This window comes from Cyprinodon tularosa, unplaced genomic scaffold (genome assembly GCF_016077235.1).
Source record: "Cyprinodon tularosa strain WSP-4 unplaced genomic scaffold, ASM1607723v1 ctg332, whole genome shotgun sequence".
Classification (NCBI taxonomy): domain Eukaryota; kingdom Metazoa; phylum Chordata; class Actinopteri; order Cyprinodontiformes; family Cyprinodontidae; genus Cyprinodon; species Cyprinodon tularosa.
The window spans coordinates 269,838-293,963 of NW_024039044.1; the positions used below are offsets into that span (position 1 = coordinate 269,838).

Sequence of the window (24,126 nt, forward strand, 5' to 3'; positions counted from 1 at the left end):
AGCACATGTGCAACTATGGGAAGGAGTAAAAATAAGCAGAAATCTGCATTTGATCATTAACATATAAGAGGAAGGATGAGTTTAGGAGGTAAAAAAAAAAGGGGGAATCACAGCATCCAATTAATTCCTTTACACTTAGACACAGAAATCCACCTTCCTTTATTAGACTGTTTGGAATTTTTCAAACCGACACAAAACAACAATTAACAGCAAAACAACACCTCAGTAACTCTGAACTGCACCAAACTGTAACACATTAATACTTTTTTTTTCTCTTTTCATTTCCTATTGAACACCTGGAAAAACAGGTCTATTAATGCCTTTCCTGGAAACCTGTCAGTTGAAAGCGGAAGCAGCTACTAAGGAGGAATGTGAAGCAAAATAAAAATTCAGGGAATCTTTGGTGTTTTGGGAAAAGATTTCCAGCAGAAAATATACCATCACTCAATTAAAGAGCTATTCAGGATATTGATTTACACAGAAGGCAGAAAATGGACCTTGTTTCATTAAATCAGTGAAATACGTTGGAAGAGGCTCCCTGCCTGATGTGCATATCATTACATCGTTGTTTAGATGCAACATCGCAGTTAAAGAGCAAATCAGGACCAACAAACAGGTGAGCAGATAGACCTGCTGATGGATCACTGGATGCATAAATCTTCCTGAAGGTTTGCTGCTGCAACTATGCAGTTATTTGAGAAAAATGGCACAATTTCACCTATTAAATAGGCACTGATTTCCCAATTAATATTCATATAAACCATATCTGATCTTATTGTTTATCTCTGGAAAGTGGGGTGCTTTAATTTTACTAATGGCCCAGTTTCACTCATGAAAAGATTTAAAAAAAAGTTTTTGTAGTCATAATAATACTCTATCCACACATCCTAAGTATGCTGTAGGTTAAACATGGCTACTTTCTACTGGAGTAAACCCTAATCAGAAACATGCAACACACAAGCAAGGGAATACGCTCCAGCAGTAACCTCTGCAGTACAGCAGCTGAAATACTAAACAACAGAACACTCCCGTCTTTGTTGTAATGAGATGCTATGCTTCATTAAGCACACAATTACACCAGGTTGTCCACAGCGACAAAACCCACATTTACATGCAAATCGAACATGGGATGCAAATGAGAATTTACCAAACCAAGGGTCTGCTGGTCAGAAGCAGACGGGAGTCTCCATTTAAATCCGAGCGGCCTCAGCAAAACTCTGAAGCCAGAGGATTTAAAACCCAACAAAAACACGACTTCCAGCTGTTTTGGTTTTAGATATGACTCAGTCTCTGAATTTCAGGTGACCACAACAGTTCTGAAGCCTCTTGGCCAAAAAAAAACAAAGCAGGTGGGTCTTGTGTGAAACCAACCATCAGGTTCAGATGAGGATCTGGGATGCAAGGCTTCTATTTTAAGGATTACCGTACCAGGACATTTGAATCAAAAAATATGGTGGACCATTGTTTACAATATACAAAACAAACCTTCTTCTATGACCATCTCAGAACTCCTAACTAGATGCTATAGAAAAGCTCTGGAACTGAAGAGAAGAAGGAGTTGGAGAAGGTCTTAGACTCTGGATGATCTAGAGCAGAAGTGTCCAAATCAAGTTCTAGAGAATCATGCAGCTTCTAGACGAGCAGTTTACAGTGCTTTCTTCAGTTGTGAGATAGAAGTGCTTGTAGAATGAACTTGGGTGCTCCTGCTCTAGAGAGGTTATTCAAGGATCCCCCATCCCTGTATGCTCCATGTGATAGGTTATAAGAGAGCGAATAGTGGGATGTATAAAGGGTCAAAAGCAGGATTCCCGGTAATTTGTGACACCTTCCTTTTTCACCTCAACCATAAAATGCAGTCAAATACAAGGTTTAATATCTTAAACCTTTTAGTGTGAGAATATGCTGCATTTCAAACATCTGAACCAATAAATGAGGTTAACGTAGCCCATTAAACATAGAAACCTGTTTTCACTCATTCAACCTTAGTCCTGAACCAACTTAAGACATTTAAAATATCCAGTCTGCACATTCTGGTCACTCTATTAGGTAAAATTTGCTAGTTCTGGTTTGAATCGTCTTTCTCCCCAAGTTCAGCCTTAATGCTTCTTAATATATATGCAACATCCTGCCAAAAACATTCCTCAGAGTTTGGTCCATGTTAACATGCTAGCTTCACACAGTTGCTGCAAATCTATCAGCATCACACTCATAATGCGGATTTGCAATTTCACCACATCCTAGAGATGCTCGCTACCTTGAAGAGTGAGGGAGTACTCCGTTCAAAGATGGTAATCTGTGTTGCAACCAGAGATTATATAGGCTGCTTCTTCCATTCTATGACGTAAAAAGGCTAATTTTCTTTAACATCCGCAAAGCATCCGTCCACACCGCTACTGCTTAATGTTTTTGATCCTTTTCAGACAATTTTCTTTAAACTGAAACTTGATGTGTTTGGGTAAACCAATAAGAACCATGCCTTGTTCAGTCACTTAAATCCTCCTTCTGCCGCTACATTCATCGTATTTCAGCAATATGATTGGATGACTGGCTATTTATGTTAACACCTGAACAGGTGAGCTTAATGGGAATCTAAAATAACAGGGCTTGTTGTTTGCCATAAACTCTGGTTCATGATGGCTGTTTTTTCCTTTCCTCGTTCATCACAGGCGATCTGATGGCAGCGAACCGCTACAGCATGCCTCTGTATCATCATCACCATGTTCCCATGTACAAATATTTACACAGTTGTTGTCATTAATTATCTGCTCACGCTCCAGCAAAGCAAAGCAGCCCTCTCTCTATTCTCCTTCAGTGTTTTTAACCCATTTTTGCTCTTTACTCTGCCATGCACTTCCCTTTTTTTTTTTGTCTTTCTGCCTTCATCTTTTGACTGCTCCGACTTTTATTCCCCCCTCAGCCTCAGAGATTCAGTGATTATTTACTACTTTTCTTTTATCTACCATAAAACAGCTTGTACCAATCTTTGTTTCACCTTTAAGAGTCCAGTGAAAGGAAAGCGTGGCTAAAATAAATCCTTTGTCTTTTTTCCGTCTAAACAGCCTCCACGCACAGTATCAGGGCCATATATTCCCAAAGCAACCCAAGGTTCCAGTTATTCCCAGATCTATTTGACGAGCGGGTCACCGTGGCCAATCTTACAACGGCCATGCAGCCCAAAGAGGCGGGATGTGGGTCGGAGTAGCCAATGATAGACGGCTTCTCCTCCCGCAGGGCCGAACTGATTGACAACCCGTGTTGGATGCAAGTCAAGAGGGTAATTGTCATCTGACACACTCTCCCTCTTTATCTGTCCGTCTCCCCCCTTTTCTACGTGCCACCTCCCTCTCTTTTCCCCGTGTCCCCTCTAAAACCCACCTCAGCCCCATCTTCCACTAAAACCAGCATTCCCTCTTGGATCTAGAAGGACTCTCTCATTGGCTGGCCCTCCCATCCCTCAGGACCGACTTTGTGACGCTACTGGCCTGGAGTTGATGCCAATCTCCATCCCCAGCCAGCCCTAAGGGACCATCTCCCCCTCAATCCCAACACCAACATCCTAAACTTCAATGGCCTGTGTCAAACACACACATACACAAACAGATCAAGTCAGGGGATGGGGACAGAAGCTGATTAACCAAATACTTTTATCAGCAGTAAAACTGCTCTCTCTGCCTGCCTGCACTCTTCACAAAACAGCCTTAAAAAACAAAAAAAATCCCCAGCACTGTGTCACGGGCCAGAAACACCAGGCCACTCAGAGGTTTGGGACTCAGTGAGTGTTCGTGCATGTCTGCTTTTGTCTGTGACAGCGTGCATGTGTTGGGGGACAGTGTTAGCAGCGGGCTTGGATGGATGGCAGAGAGGAAGAAAAACAAGCTCACAAAGCCTGGCGGACAAGCTCCGTCGCCCTCGCTATCTTTTCCCTTTCCTCTGCCTCTGTTATCATAAGTCTCTTCCCTTTTCCTCTGATTTGACCCAAAATGATTTTGCTATCTGATTCTGTCTCCAGCTGCTACAGCAAAGTTGATTTAGTTGTCAACTTTACAGTCTGCCAGACCCCCAATCGTAGAGCATACAGTGCTGCGATAAAATATCTACCCGTAACACATTTCTTTTGCCTTTGCTTCTGTTTGTCACACTGTAATGCTTCTACCTGTCAATCCCATTTTAAAATACTGTTCTCCGTTATGAAACACAGCTATAGAAAACAACATAGTTCTATGGGTTGTTAAGACGTGCGCTCAACAATAACAAAGACAGGGGAAACTGACTGACATCAAACGGAAAAATTTGTTCAATTCCCCAAATGTTTGGATAAAATATTTTGTAAAAATATGAAACGTGAAAATTGTACCATTCAGGTTTGTATCTTGACAGAAGCATAACACTCTAAAAAATAAATTAATAAACAAAATTAGCTCAAAGGATAATGCAATATTTAACAAACAGGAACATTTGATAAAAAAGCATAGAGAGAAGATAATTAACTAGTAATAACAAGTATTGATTCCTGTGAAGCACTTTTATTTTTTATAACTTGATAGGTTATTTTTACAAATATATTTACATAGTGCTGTTTGATAGTAAATACAATTTTAGTTTACAAAAAACCCTCAGCAGTATTGCTGTTTTGAAGGTGTTACACAGTGAAAACATTTGAAAAGATTAAAAGCAGTAATATTCAGAAGGAAAAATAAACATCTTTGCTGAGCTGTCCTTTGCTTAATGGATCACGTGTCTGTTGAACAAAGAATGCTTAACAAAACAAAAAATGAATGCCTGATTCAGTTTTATTAGCTGCTATATTTGATTATAGATATTATTCAATTAATTGTGCTGTAAAATGTAACTAGATGAAAATAGGAAGGTGCAGAATCTGTTTAAAGAGAACTTGGAAGTTCAGTTGATCTAAAAAAATTTCAAACTTAAAACCCCATCAGTATAACAAGCTTATTTTAATAAAGGCTTGCTTTAGATTACACTGTTATATACTATACCAAAAAATTATAAATAAATAAATAGAGACTGCCCCTTTACAAAGCTTCCAAACTGAAGAAGAGCTCCAACACACAACAAATCTATGGAGTACAACAGTCATTTTCTCTCTCTATCAGACACATACAGAAGCACACACATACACTACAATCAGATGAGCACAGAGTTGATGTTCAGGGCCAAACAACACAGCTTGAGATTAAAGAGCCTCTCTGATCTGACATTTGTTTTTCTGTCTGTCAGAGAGAGAGTATGGTGGGAAGGGAAATCGATAGCAGAAGAGATGTGTTGGAAAGGGGTGGGGGCAATGAGGTAGGAGACTAAAGTTAGAACAAGAAGGTTAAAACTACAAAAGAATGAGGAGAAAATGAAAGTACCAGAAAAAAATAAAAGTAGGTAAGTATTATTATCAAATACTAGCATTCTGCAGTCTGTAGCACCTCATTGAGTTGTTAATAAGCTAGGCTATAGTTACATTTTTTTCCAACACAAGCATTCTGTCCATCTCCTCCGTCATTACAGTTAATTTTGATTTACTCAGCACACAACTTTTTATATGTCTGGAAAAAAGATTTTTATATCAGTCAGTATCAATAATTATCGTTTAGTTTGTTTATTTGAAATAAGGACCTGGAGAAAAGAGCCTACAAATTAAATTGCAACCGTAACTTTAAATTGCAACTTTTATCCTTTCCCAATAAATGTAGCCTTCCAATAACTCTGCTTAGTTTGGCTGTGAACAGATGTGAGGCTTTATTCTTACCTCTGCCTACATCTATTAGACTTATTTCCTATTGATATTGATCAGATACCATCACGATACACGCAGTCCTAACCTGAAGCATAATTGATTTAATGTGTTATCCAAAATTTGAACAGTTACCTGTATCTAGATATATTAAGATTTCAAAAGGCTTTTTTTTTTTTTTTGTAAAATTCTGAAGTAATTTTATTGAAACGTAAGCTAAAGTGTCACAGTGAATGGAGCTCCTTCTGACTGTTCGATGAGTAACACAACGCAACCCTGCAATGAAAAACCCAGTAAGTTGGCTAAAAGAAGCCCACTGAAATTTTTCATCCCAACAAATTTGCCTCTTTAGGAACAATTCAAGTTGCCTGAAGAACAGATAATCATGATATTGAAACCAGAAGCAGTCCATCTATCACTCTCTTTTAGGTTAACCAGCTTTCAAATCTGAATTAGCAAGCCAAGTGCTGCACCTTTGTTAAAGGTATAGTGGAGGATGTCCTTTTTTTTTACAGGTGGATCATCAAAATAAGTTGTCCTCCTAATTGTCAATCATTCTGGTAATATGTTTATGTAAGGCCATCCTACGTGACTCTGACATGGAGGAAAAATTGCAAATCTGTTTTTTGGAGGATGATTAAAATAAAGCGTGCACGAGGAGAAATGGACTCATGCATTTTCTCGCACGCGTTTAATTGCTGTTCTTTTTCGGGAGTGGGTTCAGGGTTGTGTTGAGAGGGCGGGTCTTTTTAGAAAATTTGGGAAGATCCTCCACTATACCTTTAAGTTCCAGGCTCCAGACTAGTTAACAAGCAATCATCAGTTTGCCATATCTGCAAGATTATCTTAAGCAATAAGCACACTTCATCACTTTAACACCACATTTATTCTTTACTTTGACGGATCTATTTGCATCAAAAAGAAATTTATTTACCATGAAATTATTAATTTGTTTTAGTACTTTCAGAGATGCGGAACACTGTTGTTGAGAGTTGCAACATTAATTTCATTAATTTTTTGACCGGTGAAGATAGTAAGAAGATAGTAAGAGTCTATCCAACTGACCAACTATACAGCCAGACAAAAAAAAGACTGAATGTGTAACAAATGTTGCCCCCTGTCAGTCATTTGCTAGTGAAATATTGCATTAGCCAGTACAGCAAAGATGATAGCTGCTCAATATAATGCCCACCGACAACTACTAGTTTTGCAGCAGAAGGAATAGTTGAACCTTCTCTGTTTGTATTTTGAATTTCTAATGAAAGTACCTGGAGGAAAGGGGATTATTTTATGATCTACATGAGATGCTAACATGGGCTCATTCTTAGCCACTGATAAACTGAGTGTCCTTAGCTGAATGCCCAACAAGGGAAACCAGAATGAATCCCGACATAGTTAAAGAACTCTATATTCTAAAAACCAAGATTCTATTTGTAATCTTTGCATTTTGCCAATGACAAACAATCAAAGACTCTACCATTAACTCTATGCTTGCCAAACTCAAGTGCTTGGTCAAAATATGCTCAAATACAATTAAATATCTGGGTTGGAACTGAAAATGTTTATTGTTTTTAAAACTGCTTTTATGAGATACAATGGTGTTTGCTTCAGTATTTCATTTTGAGTTATTCTCTGTTGTTTGTTATTGATCCATCTGTCTGAAATAAATGTGAAGAAGGTGAAGAGGAGCACACATGTGAGACGGGAGGCGAGGTGAAGGAGGGCAAAGATTGAAGAGAGCGAGAGGGCAGCAGCAGCAGGAGGAGGAGGAAGAGGAAAGCGTTCCTCTGGAGCACCTAGACTCTTGGGAGGCCTCCAGAAATAACTGAACTAGAAGACACCCCCGCCTCCCAGTAAATACAGCCTGTATTTACCAGTATAAACTGGGCCCAGAGCTTACTATCAGAACACTAAGCTGTTACACAACTGCTGTCCAGAGGAGACAAACTGTATGCATAACCACGCACCCATATGTGGTAGATGAACAACGAGGGCAGGGAGGGTTGGGAGGGGTACATAATTGCTTTCTCTTGTAGTGCAGGCTCAGGAGTGCTTTTTGAATGAAGACACAAATTTCACGCTAAGGCATTATTTAGATTGATACAAACTTGATTAGGCTTTAAGGGCGGTGATACAGACAGAGAGAAGGGGACTGTCTGAGAGGAAAAAAGAGAAATAAACAGCTTTGTGTCGCTGGCGGACAGATTAACTTGCTCGTCATGCTCCTTCTGGGAGAAACTGGAAAAACATACATAAAGCACAGGCAGTGAGCGCTCGGAGCGTGCCTCCTTGTTTGCTCTGTTATTCTCCACCAGCGTCGCAATCAAAAATGCTACAGTTCCATTCTGAAAACATACAATAAAACTAGTTGTTTAAGCTGTTTATGTTCTTTTATTAAGAAAAAAGATCCAGACTTATCAGTATTTTGTTATAAAAAGCAGAATAACCTTCCAGATAAAACTTCTCAGTCAAAGGCAGGTGGTTGTCCAATGAAAGATAATAACCAAAAAATGTTACATGTGTTTTAACAAAAGCAGAGATTGAAAATAAAGTTGTTTTCTAATGTCTCTAATCATCACAGAACAGAGATTTTATATTAATACTGACATCTTTTAAACATCAAAAAAGTTCTAAATGTTTCCTGCAGCAAAATCTGCTGGTCTAGGGAACAGATGATGGGAAAATTAGATAAATATTTACCATAAACTCTAATCAGAAAGTGGAATTTCTTTTTTAAATAAGTAAGCAAAAAATATATAAATAAATCACTACAAATAAAGATTGCATGCAGACAGAAAGAATGCAGTTCGAACTTCAGTTCCGTTAATCTTAGTCGTTAAACCCTTGGGCAAGATGCTTAACCCACACTGCCTACTGATGGCGGTCAGGCATGATGGCGTCAGTGTACGAAGGCATCGCTTTTGCTGCTTGGTTGTGGCTACAACATAAAGGATGAATGACTGATTGTAGTGTAAAGCACTTTGGGATCCTTGGACTTTATAACGCACTATACAACTACCAACCAGTTACCACATAATAGAAGATCTGCAATCGGCCGTTTTTAAAAAATATATTTGCACAATGCTGCAATCAGCTTTCTATCTTTAAAGTAAAGAAAATGAATTTTTTTAGACTTTATTTTTAATTATTTAAAAAGTTTTCTTTTAGAATAAAATATATAAGTATTTTTCCACAGTTTTTTGAATTGTCTCCATAATTTTTTCTGCTCTGAATAAAATACTACCAAAACACTTCATACATTGAGACTGAAAGTAATAAAACATTTTTTGTACATCTCTAAGCTGTAAAAAGCTCAATTAGATGCTTGACATCAGGAGAATGAGTTCACTAATTCTTTACCTCTGTGTTTATCTACAGAATGTGGTTTTTTTTACACACAGAAAACACTAAACTTAATTTAAAGACACGGGTCAGGTCTTATTTTTCCCTGAAACAGTTTCTCCAACATCTTTTTCAGCGAGGAGCCTCCGTCTTTCTGTCTCTTGCTGTTTTACTCTTTCTCTTTTCTCCTGCTGCAGCTCGCTCCATTGTAGGGCTCCCAGCAGGGGGCTGTTGCCTTTTGACTGGAAGGTGAATGGAAAGGAGTTAGAAAAACCAACTGAAGACTCCAGCGCTGAAAGGAAACATCGGTGGGTCTATAGTGAGGCGCACTCTACAAAGAGCTGGGAGAGCGCTCGATAAAAAGCAGAAACACAACAGAAGCAGCTTGTTCTCCAGAAGGCTCCCTGCTCCGAGGACAATGAACATTAGTCTGGGTCTTAGGCTGGGTTCTGTGCTTTTTAGGGGGCTGGGTTTATGTTTAAAAATGTAAATGTATGCATTAATTAGAGGATCAGGAGGTTAAACCTCATAAAAATGGGCTGCACATCTAGAAATGTATGGTAAAACTAAAGTAATTCCAGTTTTTGTGAGCCTTCAGGTTGATTTTATTTCTGGTGAAACAGTTCTGATGATTTTGGAAATTGCTTTATGTTTGTATCACGCAGAAAAACCAAGCGAATGGCAAATTTTCTGTTTTTATGGCCACGATCACTAGCTTTTGGTTAAAGTTTCCTTTCAAAGAGCTCTCACAAGGCTGGCAGGTTATGTGAGGGACAGACCCACAGGATAACAGATACTCTACTGTAGCTAACATGCAGACAGTTCTTTACCATATGTCACATATACTAAAACTATCGATGATCTGTGCTGATATTGTATCACTTCAATATTTGTATTAGTAAATACTCAAAGCTGAAAAATTTGTATTATACTGGAGGAAAAAACAGATGTATCAGGAACCCACAAGTTGTAATCAATAATTAATCTATTTCAGGATTTAGTATTCTTCATCAACAGGGGTTACTAATAAATCTGTTTGGGTATGTATATTTAGGAAATATAAAAAAGTGTTTTTCCAAAATAAAGTTTAAATACACAATGCTTTTTTTTTTCCTATCAAGCAATTTGTCCAAAAACATTACTGAAACAGGGAAATTTGACCTGGACTGAAGCTCAAACTCAAGAGGTTAGATAAGGTCAGAACAGGAGACAAAAAGCTCCATCTTAGACACACACACATCTACACACAGATTCCCTTTTCCCAAAAGTCCTCCTTTCATCAACATCAGTGCGTGGCACATAGAGAGGAAGGGGAGCACAGTAAATTCATTATGCATCAGCCAGGTGTGCAAAAGGGAACTGCTAATTGCCCCCTCCACTAATGTTTAATGTACAGAATATGATGGGGCAGGAGAAATGGAAGAGGAGAGGAAGTTAGAAAGATCAGTGTGAATTAAAGAACTAAGAAGTAGATCGGATCAGAACAAATGATTCACATTCAAACATAGTGACAGATATTAACACACCCTATCAACATCCATCATCTAAGAGTAAAAAGCAAATCTCCAACAAGATTCATAATATTCAGCCTCCTATTTTCTAACATCAACTTTCTATCTCTGGTTTATTTTGTGGCACTAGCCAGGTTGTCACGATGAAGATATACAGGTGCTGGTCATAAAATTAGAATATCATGAAAAAGTAGATTGATTTCAGTAATTCCATTTAAAAAGTGAAACTTGTATATTATATTCATACATTACATACAAACTCATATATTTCAGATGTTTATTTTGTTTAATTTTGATAATTACAAATGACAACAAATGAAAATCTCAAATTCATCATATCAGAAAATTAGAATATTACTGAAGACCAATAAAAACAAAGGATTTATAGAAATGTTGGCCAACTGAAAAGTATGAACATGAAAAGTATGAGCATGTACAGCACTCAGTATTTAGTTGGGCCTCCTTTGGCCTGTATTACTGCAGCAATGCGGCGTGGCATGGAGTCGATCAGTCTGTGGCACTGCTCAGGTGTTATGATAGCCCAGGTTGCTCTAATAGTGGCTTTTAGCTCTTCTGAATTGTTGGGTCTGGTGTATTGCATCTTCTTCTTCACAATACCCCATAGATTTTCTATGGGGTTAAGGTCAGGAGAGTTTGCTGGCCAATTAAGAACAGGGATACCATGGTCCTTCAACCAGGTACTGGTAGCTTTGGCACTGTGTGCAGGTGCCAAGTCCTGTTGGAAAATGAAATCTGCATCTCCAAAAAGTTGGTCAGCTGCAGGAAGCATGAAGTGCTCTAAAACTTAATGGTATGTGGCTGCGTTGACCCTGGACCTCAGAAAACACAATGGACCAACACCAGCAGATGACATGGCACCCCAAACCATCACTGACTGTGGAAACTTTACACTGGACTTCAAGCAACGTGGATGAAGTGCCTCTCTTCTTTTCCTCCAGACTCTGGGACCTTGATTTCCAAAGGAAATGCAAAATTTACTTTCATCAGAGAACATGACTTTGGACCACTCACCAGCAGTCCAGTCCTGTTTCTCTTTAGCCCAGGCAAGACGCTTCTGACGCTGTCTGTGGTTCAAGAGTGGCTTGACACAAGGAATGCGACAGCAGAAACCCATGTCTTTCATACGTCTGTGTGTGGTGGTTCTTGAAGCACTCACTCCAGCTGCAGTCCACTCTTTGTGAATCTCCCCCACATTTTTGAATGGGTTTTGTTTCACAATCCTCTCCAGGGTGCGGTTATCTCTCTTGCTTGTACACTTTTTTCGACCACATCTTTTCCTTTCCTTCGCCTCTCTATTAATGTGCTTGGACACTGAGCTCTGTGAACAGCCAGCCTCTTTAGCGATTACCTTTTGTGTCTTGCCCTCCTTGTGCAAGGTGTCGATGGTCGTCTTTTGGACAACTGTCAAGTCAGCAGTCTTCCCCATGATTGTGTAGCCTATAGAACTAGACTGAAAGACCATTTAAAGGCTTTTGCAGGTGGTTTGAGTTAATTAGCTGATTAGAGTGTGGCACCAGGGGCCATCAATTTTGAACCTTTTCACAATATTCTAATTTTCTGATATGATGAATTTGAGATTTTCATTTGTTGTCATTTGTAATCATCAAATTTAAACAAAATAAACATCTGAAATATATGAGTTTGTATGTAATGTATGAATATAATATAGAAGTTTCACTTTTTAAATGGAATTACTGAAATCAATCTACTTTTTCATGATATTCTAATTTTATGACCAGCACCTGTATGCATCACCATATATCAATTGACAATTTTAACTTAAAAAGTATATCTGCATCTGCCTATACAACAGAAAAATCGTTTAACAAAACAGAGCAACAATATAACTAACATAAAATAAATACGACTAAGACTTTATAAAATCATTTCAATTTCTTTCCGCGTTTAGATCATCAATGTAAGAAAGTTACATTTGTGATGGACTCTAATACACATAAATTATTGTGTTCCTAAAGTTCAACCAGAATCATCATACTCTCCATCAGACCACGCTCAGAGAGATGCAGTTTGTGTGTATTTCAGTGCGTTTATCTCAAGGTATGGTGATGATGGTGGTGGTGAGGAGGACAACGGGGGACGGGGATGGTGTTCAGGTCCAGTGAGTTTGCTGCTGACAGGAAAGGCAAGCTAAGCCGCTAGGATGGCATCGCCCCGGTCTGCTTCTCCCACACACATGCACCTGCACAACAACCGGCCGGCTGCTGATAAGGAGATGCGGCTGGCAAATTCATATCCCGCTGAGGGAAAAACACTAGAAGCTAAGTAGAAGCTTTGACCACCTTTTCACGCTTTATACTACATCTAGTTCTGGTTCATCCGAAGGTAAAACCATCAAAGATCCCACCTTCAAATCATTCCAGTTGATAAAAATCAAAATGGCTTCATATTTACTCTGACTAGTGTCATCTTTATATACCTGAGCCTAATTGCTGTTTAATTATTTGTATCTAGAGCTATCATCTCTTTCTTTTCTCCAGATTCAGCAAAGACTGGGAAAAATGTGTTTAGGAGACTCAAGGTATGTCTTTCAAATGAAAAAACCCAAAAAACTAAGAAGCATGGCGGTTGCCAGATAATGCTTTGGAGCTGGTTTAGCTGCCAGAGGTAGAGGCGAGTCGTCCAAAAAGAAAAAGGTAATGAGAAAGGATGATAAGCAATATTCTTTAACTTTAAGCTCCAACTGAGAGCAAATGATTGGAATATGAACACGGTTTGGTACTTAAACTAAGACTTGGACTTAGGCAAACTTTATTGTGGTTTTGTACACAGAGTGTAAAATTTCCATCAGTGCAGCTCTCAAGACATTTCCATTTCTAAAGTGCAGCAGTGATAAAATGTAAACACGGTGATTAAATGTAAACAATGTAAAAACTGGTATATGATTTACAGTTTTTCCAACATTCAACAACAGGACAATGATCTAAAACTCACATTATATCGGGTTTAAGAATGGATAAAACAGGCAGCCAAAATGCCCTCCCTAAATTCAACCTTTAAAACAAAAAAACTACTCTTCAACAAACTGCAACAATTCTACCAAGAAAAGTGTACAAACACCTAGTGGCTTGTTGATGACAAAGGGAATTACGCATAATAATAATAATGGATGTATGTATTTATGAGCCTATATTTTTACTAGCCTGGGTGCCATTCCGAACTTAGTCCCGTCCACAAGGTTTGAGGTGGGGAAGTTCGGTCTGGCTCTGCTCCATAGTAGCGCGAGTATTATCGCCCACCCTCTGGCGATCCAATCAAATTGTCAGGGCGGGCTTTATACAATCATGGACAGATGATCAACAGTAACGTAATCAACCATGTGACCAAAGCGCACTTGGGTGACAACAACAATGGCTGCCGCCGGAGAGTTGAGGAGTGTAGATTCTGCTATTAGGTCTGTTCTAGAAGATATCAACAGCAAATTAATTTTAAAAGAGGAACAGAGAAATGCGATCAAGGCTCATCTTCTTATTCTAGGCGTGCAACTGCACGCTTTGATTTTTGTTGACAACAACTATGCATCGCTTAACATACGTCACGCACTCCGTTGCTCTTATTGGTTGTAGGTCTATCCAATTGAGTGCAGAGGCATTTTTTTTCCTGGTTCATTCAAAACACGCCCCCTAATCACAGCTCTATGGAGCAGTATCAGACTCATATTCTGACTAGAATTGAGTAGGACTACTTCAGGCTATATTTTTACCCCCCGAAAGGAACAATTCAAGTAATTAAAAAAAAAGAACTGAAGTCTGATATAAAATCTTACTGGTTAATGTACAAAAAGGTTTTATAAGATTGAAAACTGTTCGTGATGCTGGTAAAGGTCAATGTTAGACTAGACTCTAGAGCTTTGCATTTCTGAATAATATTTAGAATCCATTTGGGATCAGGTACAAAAAGAAAATGAGAGTGATTACTTCCAATATTAGCGCTTGCACTTTGTTTTCTTCACAGAGTGACAGAAGGCCTAATCTACTTAGGTATGTGTTACTCTCCAAGCTTTCTATTGTTGAGTAATTTGGTTGTAATTGAGCGCAGATCCACATGAGTCCATTACATTCAATTCATGGTACCGCTGGGCACCGCCAATCACCGATTACATTAGTCTGTTTTGTCCCGTTTATCAAAGAAAAATAGCAAAAACTCAAAACCCACCCCCTGCTGAGGAGTCAATGGAAATTCTAACAAAGCTTTCAGAGAGCCATTTAATGGTTGAGCAAGCCTTAATGCAAAGCCACTGCAGGCTTTTCATACAGGAGCGACACAACGTGGCTGCACGTGCACCAATCGCAAACCCAATCTAAAGCTGTGCAAACACTAATGAGATGATTCACAGGACACACAAAGCAGCACACAGCTTTCGGAGAGCTGGTAAAATTCAGCCATACCTGAGAAACACTGCAGCCTTCATGTAATCATAGCCACATGTTAGAGGTTAGGGTTTTATAAGAGCAGGTCGTCCTGTGAAAGAGTCTGTGCTCTGCCAAAGGGTGACACTAAAGACCCCGCTAATGGCAAATCCAGATGGAAGGAGAAAGACAAACAGACAGGGGATCTGTCTCCAATGCAATTTTTGGGTGACCTAATGCAAAGGCTTTACAGTAAAACAAGAACCGTGCAACATCTTTCCAAGCAGAACTAAGGCCCCTAGCTGGGTTTGGGTGTATCCACCAAACGTCTTGGTCAGCTGGGGGTCCTGTTTGGAAGAAGCAGCAGCAAAATCAACAATATTTGAAACCTACTCCCGGAGTGGGAACGTCTGAAGCCAACTCCACTAAGAATCCACTGGGAAAGCCCTGTCAGTATTACTTGAGCCATGATGCTCCCAGCTTTTAGATGGTCATCCACAATCTTCTTACAACTTTCGCTGCTTTTCTACTCGCTCAGTCAGTCAGTCATTGTCCAAGTTTAGGTTTGTCTTCTTTAGTTTAGTTTTGTCTTCAATTTAATGTTTCGTTTTCAATAACTCAGTGCAACATATATATATATATATATATATATATATATATATATATATATATATATATATATATATATATATATATATATATATATATATATATACTCTTTACCCAGTATATAGCTAGCTCTTAGTTATAGAAAACATATTTATTGTGTAGGAATAAGATCTTAGCTGTGTTACACCGGCAGCCAAGTAATCAACATTTCGTTGTCAAGATTCACCTTGTGTTTTTTTGTGTAATGACAATAAAGGGAGTCTAAGTCTCTAACTTTGTTCAAGTCCTTTAACTCTGACGCACAATTGATTCATGGGTAAAAAGGTAGGATCTTTTTGTGTTTTCATTCTGTTCACAACAGACCACTGTCAGATACTGCTTGCATGCGAAAAATAGTTTTTAATTAACAATTTTCTGTTATTGCACAATATGCAGTCAAAAACTTATACTAAATTAGATCTTTTTTTATTTAAAATAAATAAAAAGAACAAGTAAAATCAATAAAAAGAACTAAAAAGTCCAAAGAAGAATTTTGAAAGTCCACAAAATTGAGGATTAAAATCCCTTTGAAAGATAACATGAGTGTCTATCAAGAAATTTAAATTAATAAAGAATACTGTATTGGTTGTACTGTGTCCACTCAGTCCAAACTGCAACTAATACTGACATAGACTGATGGGGGATATATTTTTTTTATTTTTTTTCAACAAAAATACAATTATGAGTTTCTTCCCTTTCCTACATCTCAGAGATGGAAGCTGACCTTTCAAGTGGACTTAATAAAAAAAATACTTTATCGGTATACTATTACAGATAATGTAATAGCTACCTACGAGAATTGATCAGATTAACAATCTATAGGTTTGACTGTGAAGAAAAAGCATTGGAGATCCTGATGCATTCAGGGTGCATTGCCTAAAATGAAAAAGTGACACTCTTGAACCTGTGAAACCTTTTGGTATTTAAGATACATTTAGGGTATTTGGTGCATCATTTTTTCCTATATACTAAAATAAAATCTACTATTTATCTGTGTGTATGTATATATAAACTTATTTTTAACAACTGTTTACTTTTGTTTTGATAGGAATTAATATTCAGTCCAGAAAAATCAATTAGATCATCTATTCTTAATTTAAGTGAAAAGTTAATGATTCACAGGTCTGGCAAACAAAGTGAAACTAACTCAGACACTTGATGAAGGCAAAGGATCATGATGATGTAATTCAACTGAGGATTTTATTTGCACTCATCAGTAAAACACTGAACTGTATCCATGTAAGGATGGGACAAAAAAAATATAAAGCAGAAGAATCAGAAAGGAGGAGATGGAGTGGAATGATGTCATCGACCTGGATCCCTAAAGCAGCAAATCCAACCTCCACAGAGCTCATTTGGCTCCGTCGGCTCCAAACAAACAGTGGAAAACAAAGCAAAGAATGCTGAAAAAGTGAGCGCTCCGCTACGCTCTTCCCGCCCTCCTCCATCTCCCTGTCACATGTGCTCAGCTCCCGTTTAATGTCCTGCAAATGGAGCGGATTTATTAATGTGTAATTAAGTAATAATCATCACTACATAATGCATGAGAGACTCCAGGGGCTGAGGGCTGAGAGGGAGAGAGAGATAGCAGACACAGAATGAGATTTCTGCCTTCCTCGCTTCACTAACGACACACATTAAAAACGGATTAATCCACTGAAATAATATTTGATAAGAGGGAAGCAGAGCTCACTTTCGTTTCTTCCTCAGGCTCATGCCTGCTTTTTTTTAACCCAGGAGCTCGTTTCATGGCACCATCATCGCACCATTAGTCCATGTTCAATTTACAGACGGCAATTAGTCAGGTCCCGTCCCTGCTAACAGGGTCTAATCGCTCGACCGTTTCACTAAATCCTTCAAAACCAACACGTTTTGAAGGAGGATCTCTGCTCATTAAGGCAGCAATGAGGATGATTTTAAACATAAGGAAAAATATCTTCAAGCAAAAATCTGTTTACTTTGACATAAAAGAGATGTAAAGGCAGAAGAAGTTGTATACTGTTATATAAATATAAAACAATATAAATCACGAAAGTTTAAACAATGAAATCAGTAAAAAACACTAATGTTGCTGACTTAGTAAGGACTTAAAATGCACTGCCTCATTATTTCCATTATGTTAGAAGATCCGTTTACAGCAATTGCTTAAGAAAACGCACATGAACTTCATCTATTTCTGTTAGACCTTTTTAAACAAGAATTATTAATTGTCTGCATTTCTATAGATGCTGTGTGACAGATTTAAAGCTCTCCAATAAATTCACCAAGGTCCTAGCCTCTCAGCCTTGCAGGAAAAAATGTCATCCGATATATACTGGAAGGCTTTACAAACCTAATCCTGCCATGGATTCCTTTGAGCAGCTGCTTAACACTTCATTTTCAAAATGTGAACATAATAACCAGGATAAGACCGGAAGGAGATATAAAACATTTTTTTGCATTTGCGTTATTCTTTTTTTAACATAAATTTCTGCTAAATCAATGCCTGAAAAGACATGAGAGGGAATCATCAGATGAGAGTGATTTAATCACCTGAGAGGTTAAGTTTTAAAGAGCATTCCTTTGCATTAGGGCTGCAACTAACGATTATTTTGCCAATCAATAAATCTGTTCATTGTTTTTTTCAATTCATCGATTAATAATCAGATAGCCAAAGCTTCCTTATAGAAGATTATTTACTAAATTAAACCAGGTGAAACTAAAACGTTTCCACTTGAGGAGTTCTGGATAGAGCATATCGACAGTTTACGATTTTGATATAATTACAGCATTCAGTGGGTTGCTATGTCAGCTAAAAGCATATTTTACTGTCTATACTGCACTTAATCAATTAATTGATAACTAAATTAGATGACAATTTTTTCCATAATCACGATTAATCCTAAGAATTGTTTCAGCCCTACTTTGCACAATTATAAATATACTACTGACAGGGTGTTAAAAAATTATCAATGATTACAAAGAGCAGATATATGTTTAAACTGAAAAATACAAGATTTAATATGCATTCATATAGTTCCAGAAAGAAAATTAATAGTTCTGATCATAAACATCCCCTCAGTTTTCCCCTTTTTGATTTGCCATTTCTAACAAACATACAGCAATTTATAACTGGACACAGTTTGGCTTTTCTTCCTAACCCTAACACAGTGTGACAGTGATCACTGAGTGAGGAACTGATTTTCAGTTTAATTGCCTACATGAATGAACCTGTTAGAGCTGCCCAACATAAAATGCATATCGGTATTTACCCCATTAGTCCAAAGGACCATCCCAAAGCTATATTCATTAAATTATCACGTTTTGAGTCTTCTGCACGAGTGCATTAAATCCAACCAGTTAGATGAACATCTCAGCTCTCACTGCCTCTTAAAGAAGTTGTTTGGAGATGCACTAATCAGGCTTTAAGAAGGCTGATACCAGCTATTAAGCTGATTTCTGAACTTTAAAGAAGGCAGTGTGCTACAGGTTCCCTTAACAAGGTACTGGGTTTTAATTAATTAAGATAATCAAATGAGATCAAATCTATTCATAAAGAACATTTCAGAGGAACACCCACTGGCCAATGTGCTGCACATGAAAACATAAGAAAAATAAAAGCTTGCTTTTATTTATTTTTCAAACATCTGCCCCATATAAACACCATATTTAAGCATTCATGAATTCGACAAGTAGAGAAACCAGTTTCAGTTTTTTTATTGTTTGACCGGTTTGACCCTTCAAAGCCAATCAAGGGACAACTGACCAACTCCAAATTCTTCATAACTGACTGATGCATTTATAATTAATATACATCTAAAGCTCTTTACAGTCATGCCCTGCTCGCTAACGGGCTATTCCACCAGCTGGGTGGGCTTTCGCTGACAGCTTTCAAAACTCTGATCAAAGATGCACGGAGCAGCAGTTATGCTTTCCACTGAAGATTAAAATATATGTTAAAGGAGTTTAAAAACATAATGGAGACAGAGGTGGTTATTTAGGAATCAAACAGTAAAATTCCATGTTTTTTTTTCCTATTATATGGATCGACTATCTGTTGTAAAACTTATCAACCTCTGAAAGAAACAAAGCTGATGATTGAGAAGAGAATGCACCCAAAGAGATGGACTTAGTTTTGATGCATTTAAGTTAAGCCATTTCAATGTTTAAGTACATGCATTTCCAGACTGCAGCATCTTAGCAGAGTTTAGCTAAAAATAATCAATCAACAAAGACTGGAAGGCTCAGGGCGGGTTGTGAGGTCAAAGTCAAGGAAACTGTTGGATTCACATTTGCAAGCTTTTGATTATTTATACTTTTCCACTTCATAAGTATTGTGATTGTTATAAAAACAAAAACTATCCTAGAACAAATCACCTCTTAAGTGAAAACGCTGGAAAATAGAAGTTAGTAAGAGATGAATATCATTTATGCCTGGATCTTAATGCAGACAGCTATTCTATGCAGCTTTAAGGAAGGGCAGTTAAGAGAAAACAATAAATATAAACACCAAAAAAAGACAGAATTTGATAACATTTGAGCTAGAAGCCAGAATGATGTATGATCAAGCCGTTCCAGAGCGGGTCATTGTGATTCGGTCCAGACCTGCAGCAGCAGAGATGGAGGAATTGGGACTCAGCGGCTCTCTGTAGCTGTTTTCCTGCACGCGGCTGTATGGACGCTAAGCCAGGTCAGAGTTCGGTGAGCAGGTGAAAGACAGGAGAACACGAAAACACAGATAATCCCCCGGTGATGCTCACCTCAGCCTGGCCTCTCACCTGCTACACCCCCCATACTGTTTACCCTTCACCCCCTCCCCTAGTTTCCCCCTTAAAGCGCCCCCCTCCCATGCAGGCCGTGCCAAGCTGTCAGAGGAGCAAGGTGTGGATGGGAGATAGCAAACACACACAGGAGTATACATAACACATGGCGCTTAAAGACAAGGCAACAAGGGCTGTATTTGCAGAAAAATCAGAGAGAGAGAGAGAGAGAGAGAGAGAGTGGTGGTCGTCTGCATCGGCTTTGCATCGCTTCGCTTCGCTCCGCTGCCTCACTGAAGCTAAGCTCCCGTTATCCAGGCTGCTGAGACCCGCCGGCCTCAAAGACGAGATCCCACTTCCAACAACATGAGCTCAGACAAACACACACACAGAACGCAGATGGATCCAACGATCCTGACGGGACGAAACAATAATCTTCGTCCTTTCTTCCACGTTATGGTCAGGGAGCAATGCAGGGGAAAGATCTTATGTTTTCAAGATCTGAGTAGGACTTGTTGGTTGATGCAGTCACCCATTTAGAGCCAAACATGACTTTTTTTTTTTTAAATAAGCTATTTTGGTCTGAAGAAACTTTCAGTATTTCATTTGTGTTACAGAAATCTTCACCCATGTTTAACCTGTTCAGCACAGCTAAACATGGGGTTTGAGCTTCTTGAGTTAAAATGTTCACACGCTGATAAAGGATGCAGCTAATATTCTGCATTTTTAGACCAGAATCAGGTCTGTACTGCAGGAATGAGCTTCACTTTTTCACAGCTTTGCTATAGAGATTCCTGAGGCAGCTGTGGGAAGTGAAAACTGTCACTGCCAATCAAATCTTCTTCCCTATGAGAGCTAAAAGAAAAACAATTTTAAACAGTTTGCCTGAACACTCAGCCTGCAGTAGAAAGCCCTAAAAAACCACAAACCAATCCCCAAGGGAGTGCATTGACACATTCTGTCAGAGATTCCTGCACAGCACACACAGCCTCCCGTCTAATGTGGACTAAATTAATGGCGTCTTGCCTCATAGTGGAGGATTAAAACCACCAGACATCACAGTTCTGGTCCAACAGCCATGAGTTACAATTAATGCCAGAAACGATTCAGGCACAGCAAAGGGAAAAAGCGAAGCCTGGATGGTTTAAGGAAATGGGGAAAGAAGGAGGGGGGGTGTTGGTGACCACATGGTTGGACAGTCCCGTCGCCCATCTGGGTCTCATAAAGGAAACAGCCAGGCCAAGGACACCACATGCCCCCCTTCTACCCCGCCCCTGCATGATGTCCACTCACCCATGCACTGCTATGAACTACACTTTATGAAGATGGAGCAAAAAAAAATCATGCTTCATTAAGCAACACTAAAAACTTATTTTTGCAACAAAAAACACTAAAATTATTGTTGTTTATTTAATAAATATGAACCCACACCTTGCACTGGTTAAAAATATAAGTAATTGGACTAAAATAAGATGCAAAACCTACAAACTGCAAAACATTTTATATTTTAATCATGAAACATCAGTAAGATTAAAATGGGACTAAATTTACAGTCTAAATTAGACTGCAGAAATCAAACTCATTCATTGAACCACAAGTTTGTGATAAAAAGAAAAAAAAGAAAAAGCTCACAGCACGCTGACAGAACAATGATCCACCCGTGTTAACAGATTAAAAAAACTATTTCCCACTCAGTCAAGTACACGGAGTAGAAAAAACACAAGTTGTTTTTTTATTTTATTTTCTTGGTGGCTGTAGAGGTTCACATAACCTGCTTACAGCCCGTTGGGGGGATATTAACTTCAATTAAATTAAGAAACAAGGCTAAGGCGGCAGGATTCCCAGTCTGCTACCAAAGCAGGACTTTCTTACCTTTAACTGAACGCGGCTTGGCCTGTTTCCGTCTGGACATCTCCGCTCTGCTCTCTGAAACCTTGCTTTTCTCTAACTGCTCTCGTTCCGCTTCGTGTTTCAGCTTCCCATGCAGGCGTCGGAGCAGCCGGGCTGTCCGCTCCTCTTCTTCACCTCCACCTCCTCTCCGCCTGTTGCAATGCGGCAGCGTCGCTCTCCGGCGTCAGTCCGGCCAGTAGCAGCTCGACGCACCGCGAACGGACGGCAGGCAGATGCTGCTGTTTCCTCCTTCAAAGGAAGGAATTAAATAAAAATAAAAAAAGGTTGGCGCAACCTGTAGGATAAGCGGACACAACTTCCTTATTCGCCGCGACTCAGACAGCCTTTTTGGGTTTGTTTCGGCTGTTTCTCCGCTGTCGCGCGGCACGCGTTCCGCCTTCTCCAATCTCTTCCAGCGCTCGCGGACGGACCTGTGCGCGAGCTGCCACCCACGCGCGCGGCAAATCAAACACCTGGGCAGGACCTCCACGCGCTGTGGTAGAGAGAAGTGACAGCCACAGTCCGCGCAGAGAGTGGGGTTGTTGTTGTTTTGTTCTTTTTTGGGGGGATTTTCTAAAATAATTGGCTCTCGAATGACGCGCGCTCCTCTCCTCTTCCTCTGAGCTCCTTTAGTTTACTGTTTCAACCTGCTCTGGTTCTCTTTAACCCCCCTCCAAGAGACGAACCGGACAGCCTCCTGCGTTCCGTCCCTTAATTCTACTCTAGGTGGTGTGGATCTGTGGACAGTGCGCTCCTTCTCCCTGTTTCTCCACCCAGAGGGGAAAGCTGCTTTTACAACCCACGTTTTCTGTTTGTTAATATTTCCTACAGCGGCACTAATAAACAGCAGCCTAACCCTGCGCTAGCCTCTGTCTCCCTGCTTTTTCTTTGTCCTGACTCTGGCTACCAGCCTCCCTCCTCCTCCTCTGCCTGCCTCTGCTGGCGGGGCTGCGGCGCAGACACACATAATAAAGCCAAGGCAGGCAGTGCTTGGCTGGAAATGTAGCCGCGTCCCAGCAGGGGGATGTGAGAGAAGGGTCCCGGCGGGGGAGCGCTCTGATCCCGCAGGGAGCAGCTCGGCACAGCCCGGGTTGGCTGAGGCAGAGAGGCAGGAGAGAGAGTGAGATGGGCAGAGGGAGGGAGAGAGGGGAGGAGAGTTATGCAACAGCGGCGAGTTGTGGCTGAATGGCGCAACTGCAACTGAGAGTGGAACTGAGGGAGAGAGTGGACTCAACTGAGGTCATCGGCAGAAAGGTGACTGTCATTAAAGAACAGTGTGGGCAATTCTCATAGAAATAACAAAAAATAAAAGAAAAACAGATGCTCCATTTTAGACTCTGCTAGTCTCTGTTAATTCAATAAAATTGAAATAGCTTCATACAAAGCGGAATTAAATGTGAGGGACTTCTTCAACAGGTAGACGCTGTCTTACAGCAAATCTGAAGAAACAGAAAGAGCTCATGTATGTCAATCTGTTTAATAGGATTATCAGGGTTTTCCCATAATAATAATTTTGTGAATACTTATTGATTGTAAAAACCAATTCCAGAGGTTTTAGAGGAATTCCCAGGACAGAGTCAGCCTTCTTGATCAGCTAGTTGAGCTTCTTTAAGTCATTTGCTCTGATGCTGTTTCCCAGCAGGCGATGGCAGAAGAGATCACACTCTCCACAACAGACTTACAGAAGATATGCAGCATCTTGCTGCAAACACCGAAGGATCTAATCTTCCTCGAGAAGTATGTTGTCCCTTCTTGTAAACGGCTCCACACTATAGTCTTCAGTCGAGTTACTCAGATAAACCCTGAGGTATATACTACTCCACCACCTCCACTTCTCGTCCCTCAATGGTAATTGTGTTCAATAA

At 39.5% G+C, this 24,126-nt stretch overlaps 1 protein-coding gene across 6 annotated transcripts in view; it reads right to left on the reverse strand.

Moving 5' to 3' along the window:
- Window positions 1-23,371, reverse strand: part of znf423 (zinc finger protein 423) — a 165,878-nt gene extending 142,507 nt beyond the window's left edge. For 4 of the 6 annotated variants that reach the window (XM_038294000.1, XM_038293999.1, XM_038293998.1 and 1 more), the window contains exon 1: window positions 22,244-23,371. In XM_038294000.1, the coding sequence (XP_038149928.1) occupies window positions 22,244-22,283 (40 nt within the window). In that variant the 5' untranslated portion in view covers window positions 22,284-23,371. The remainder of the gene's footprint in view (window positions 1-22,243) is intronic. The other 2 variants (XM_038294003.1, XM_038294001.1) reach the window with 1 other exon arrangement.
- Window positions 23,372-24,126: the final 755 nt, after the last annotated feature.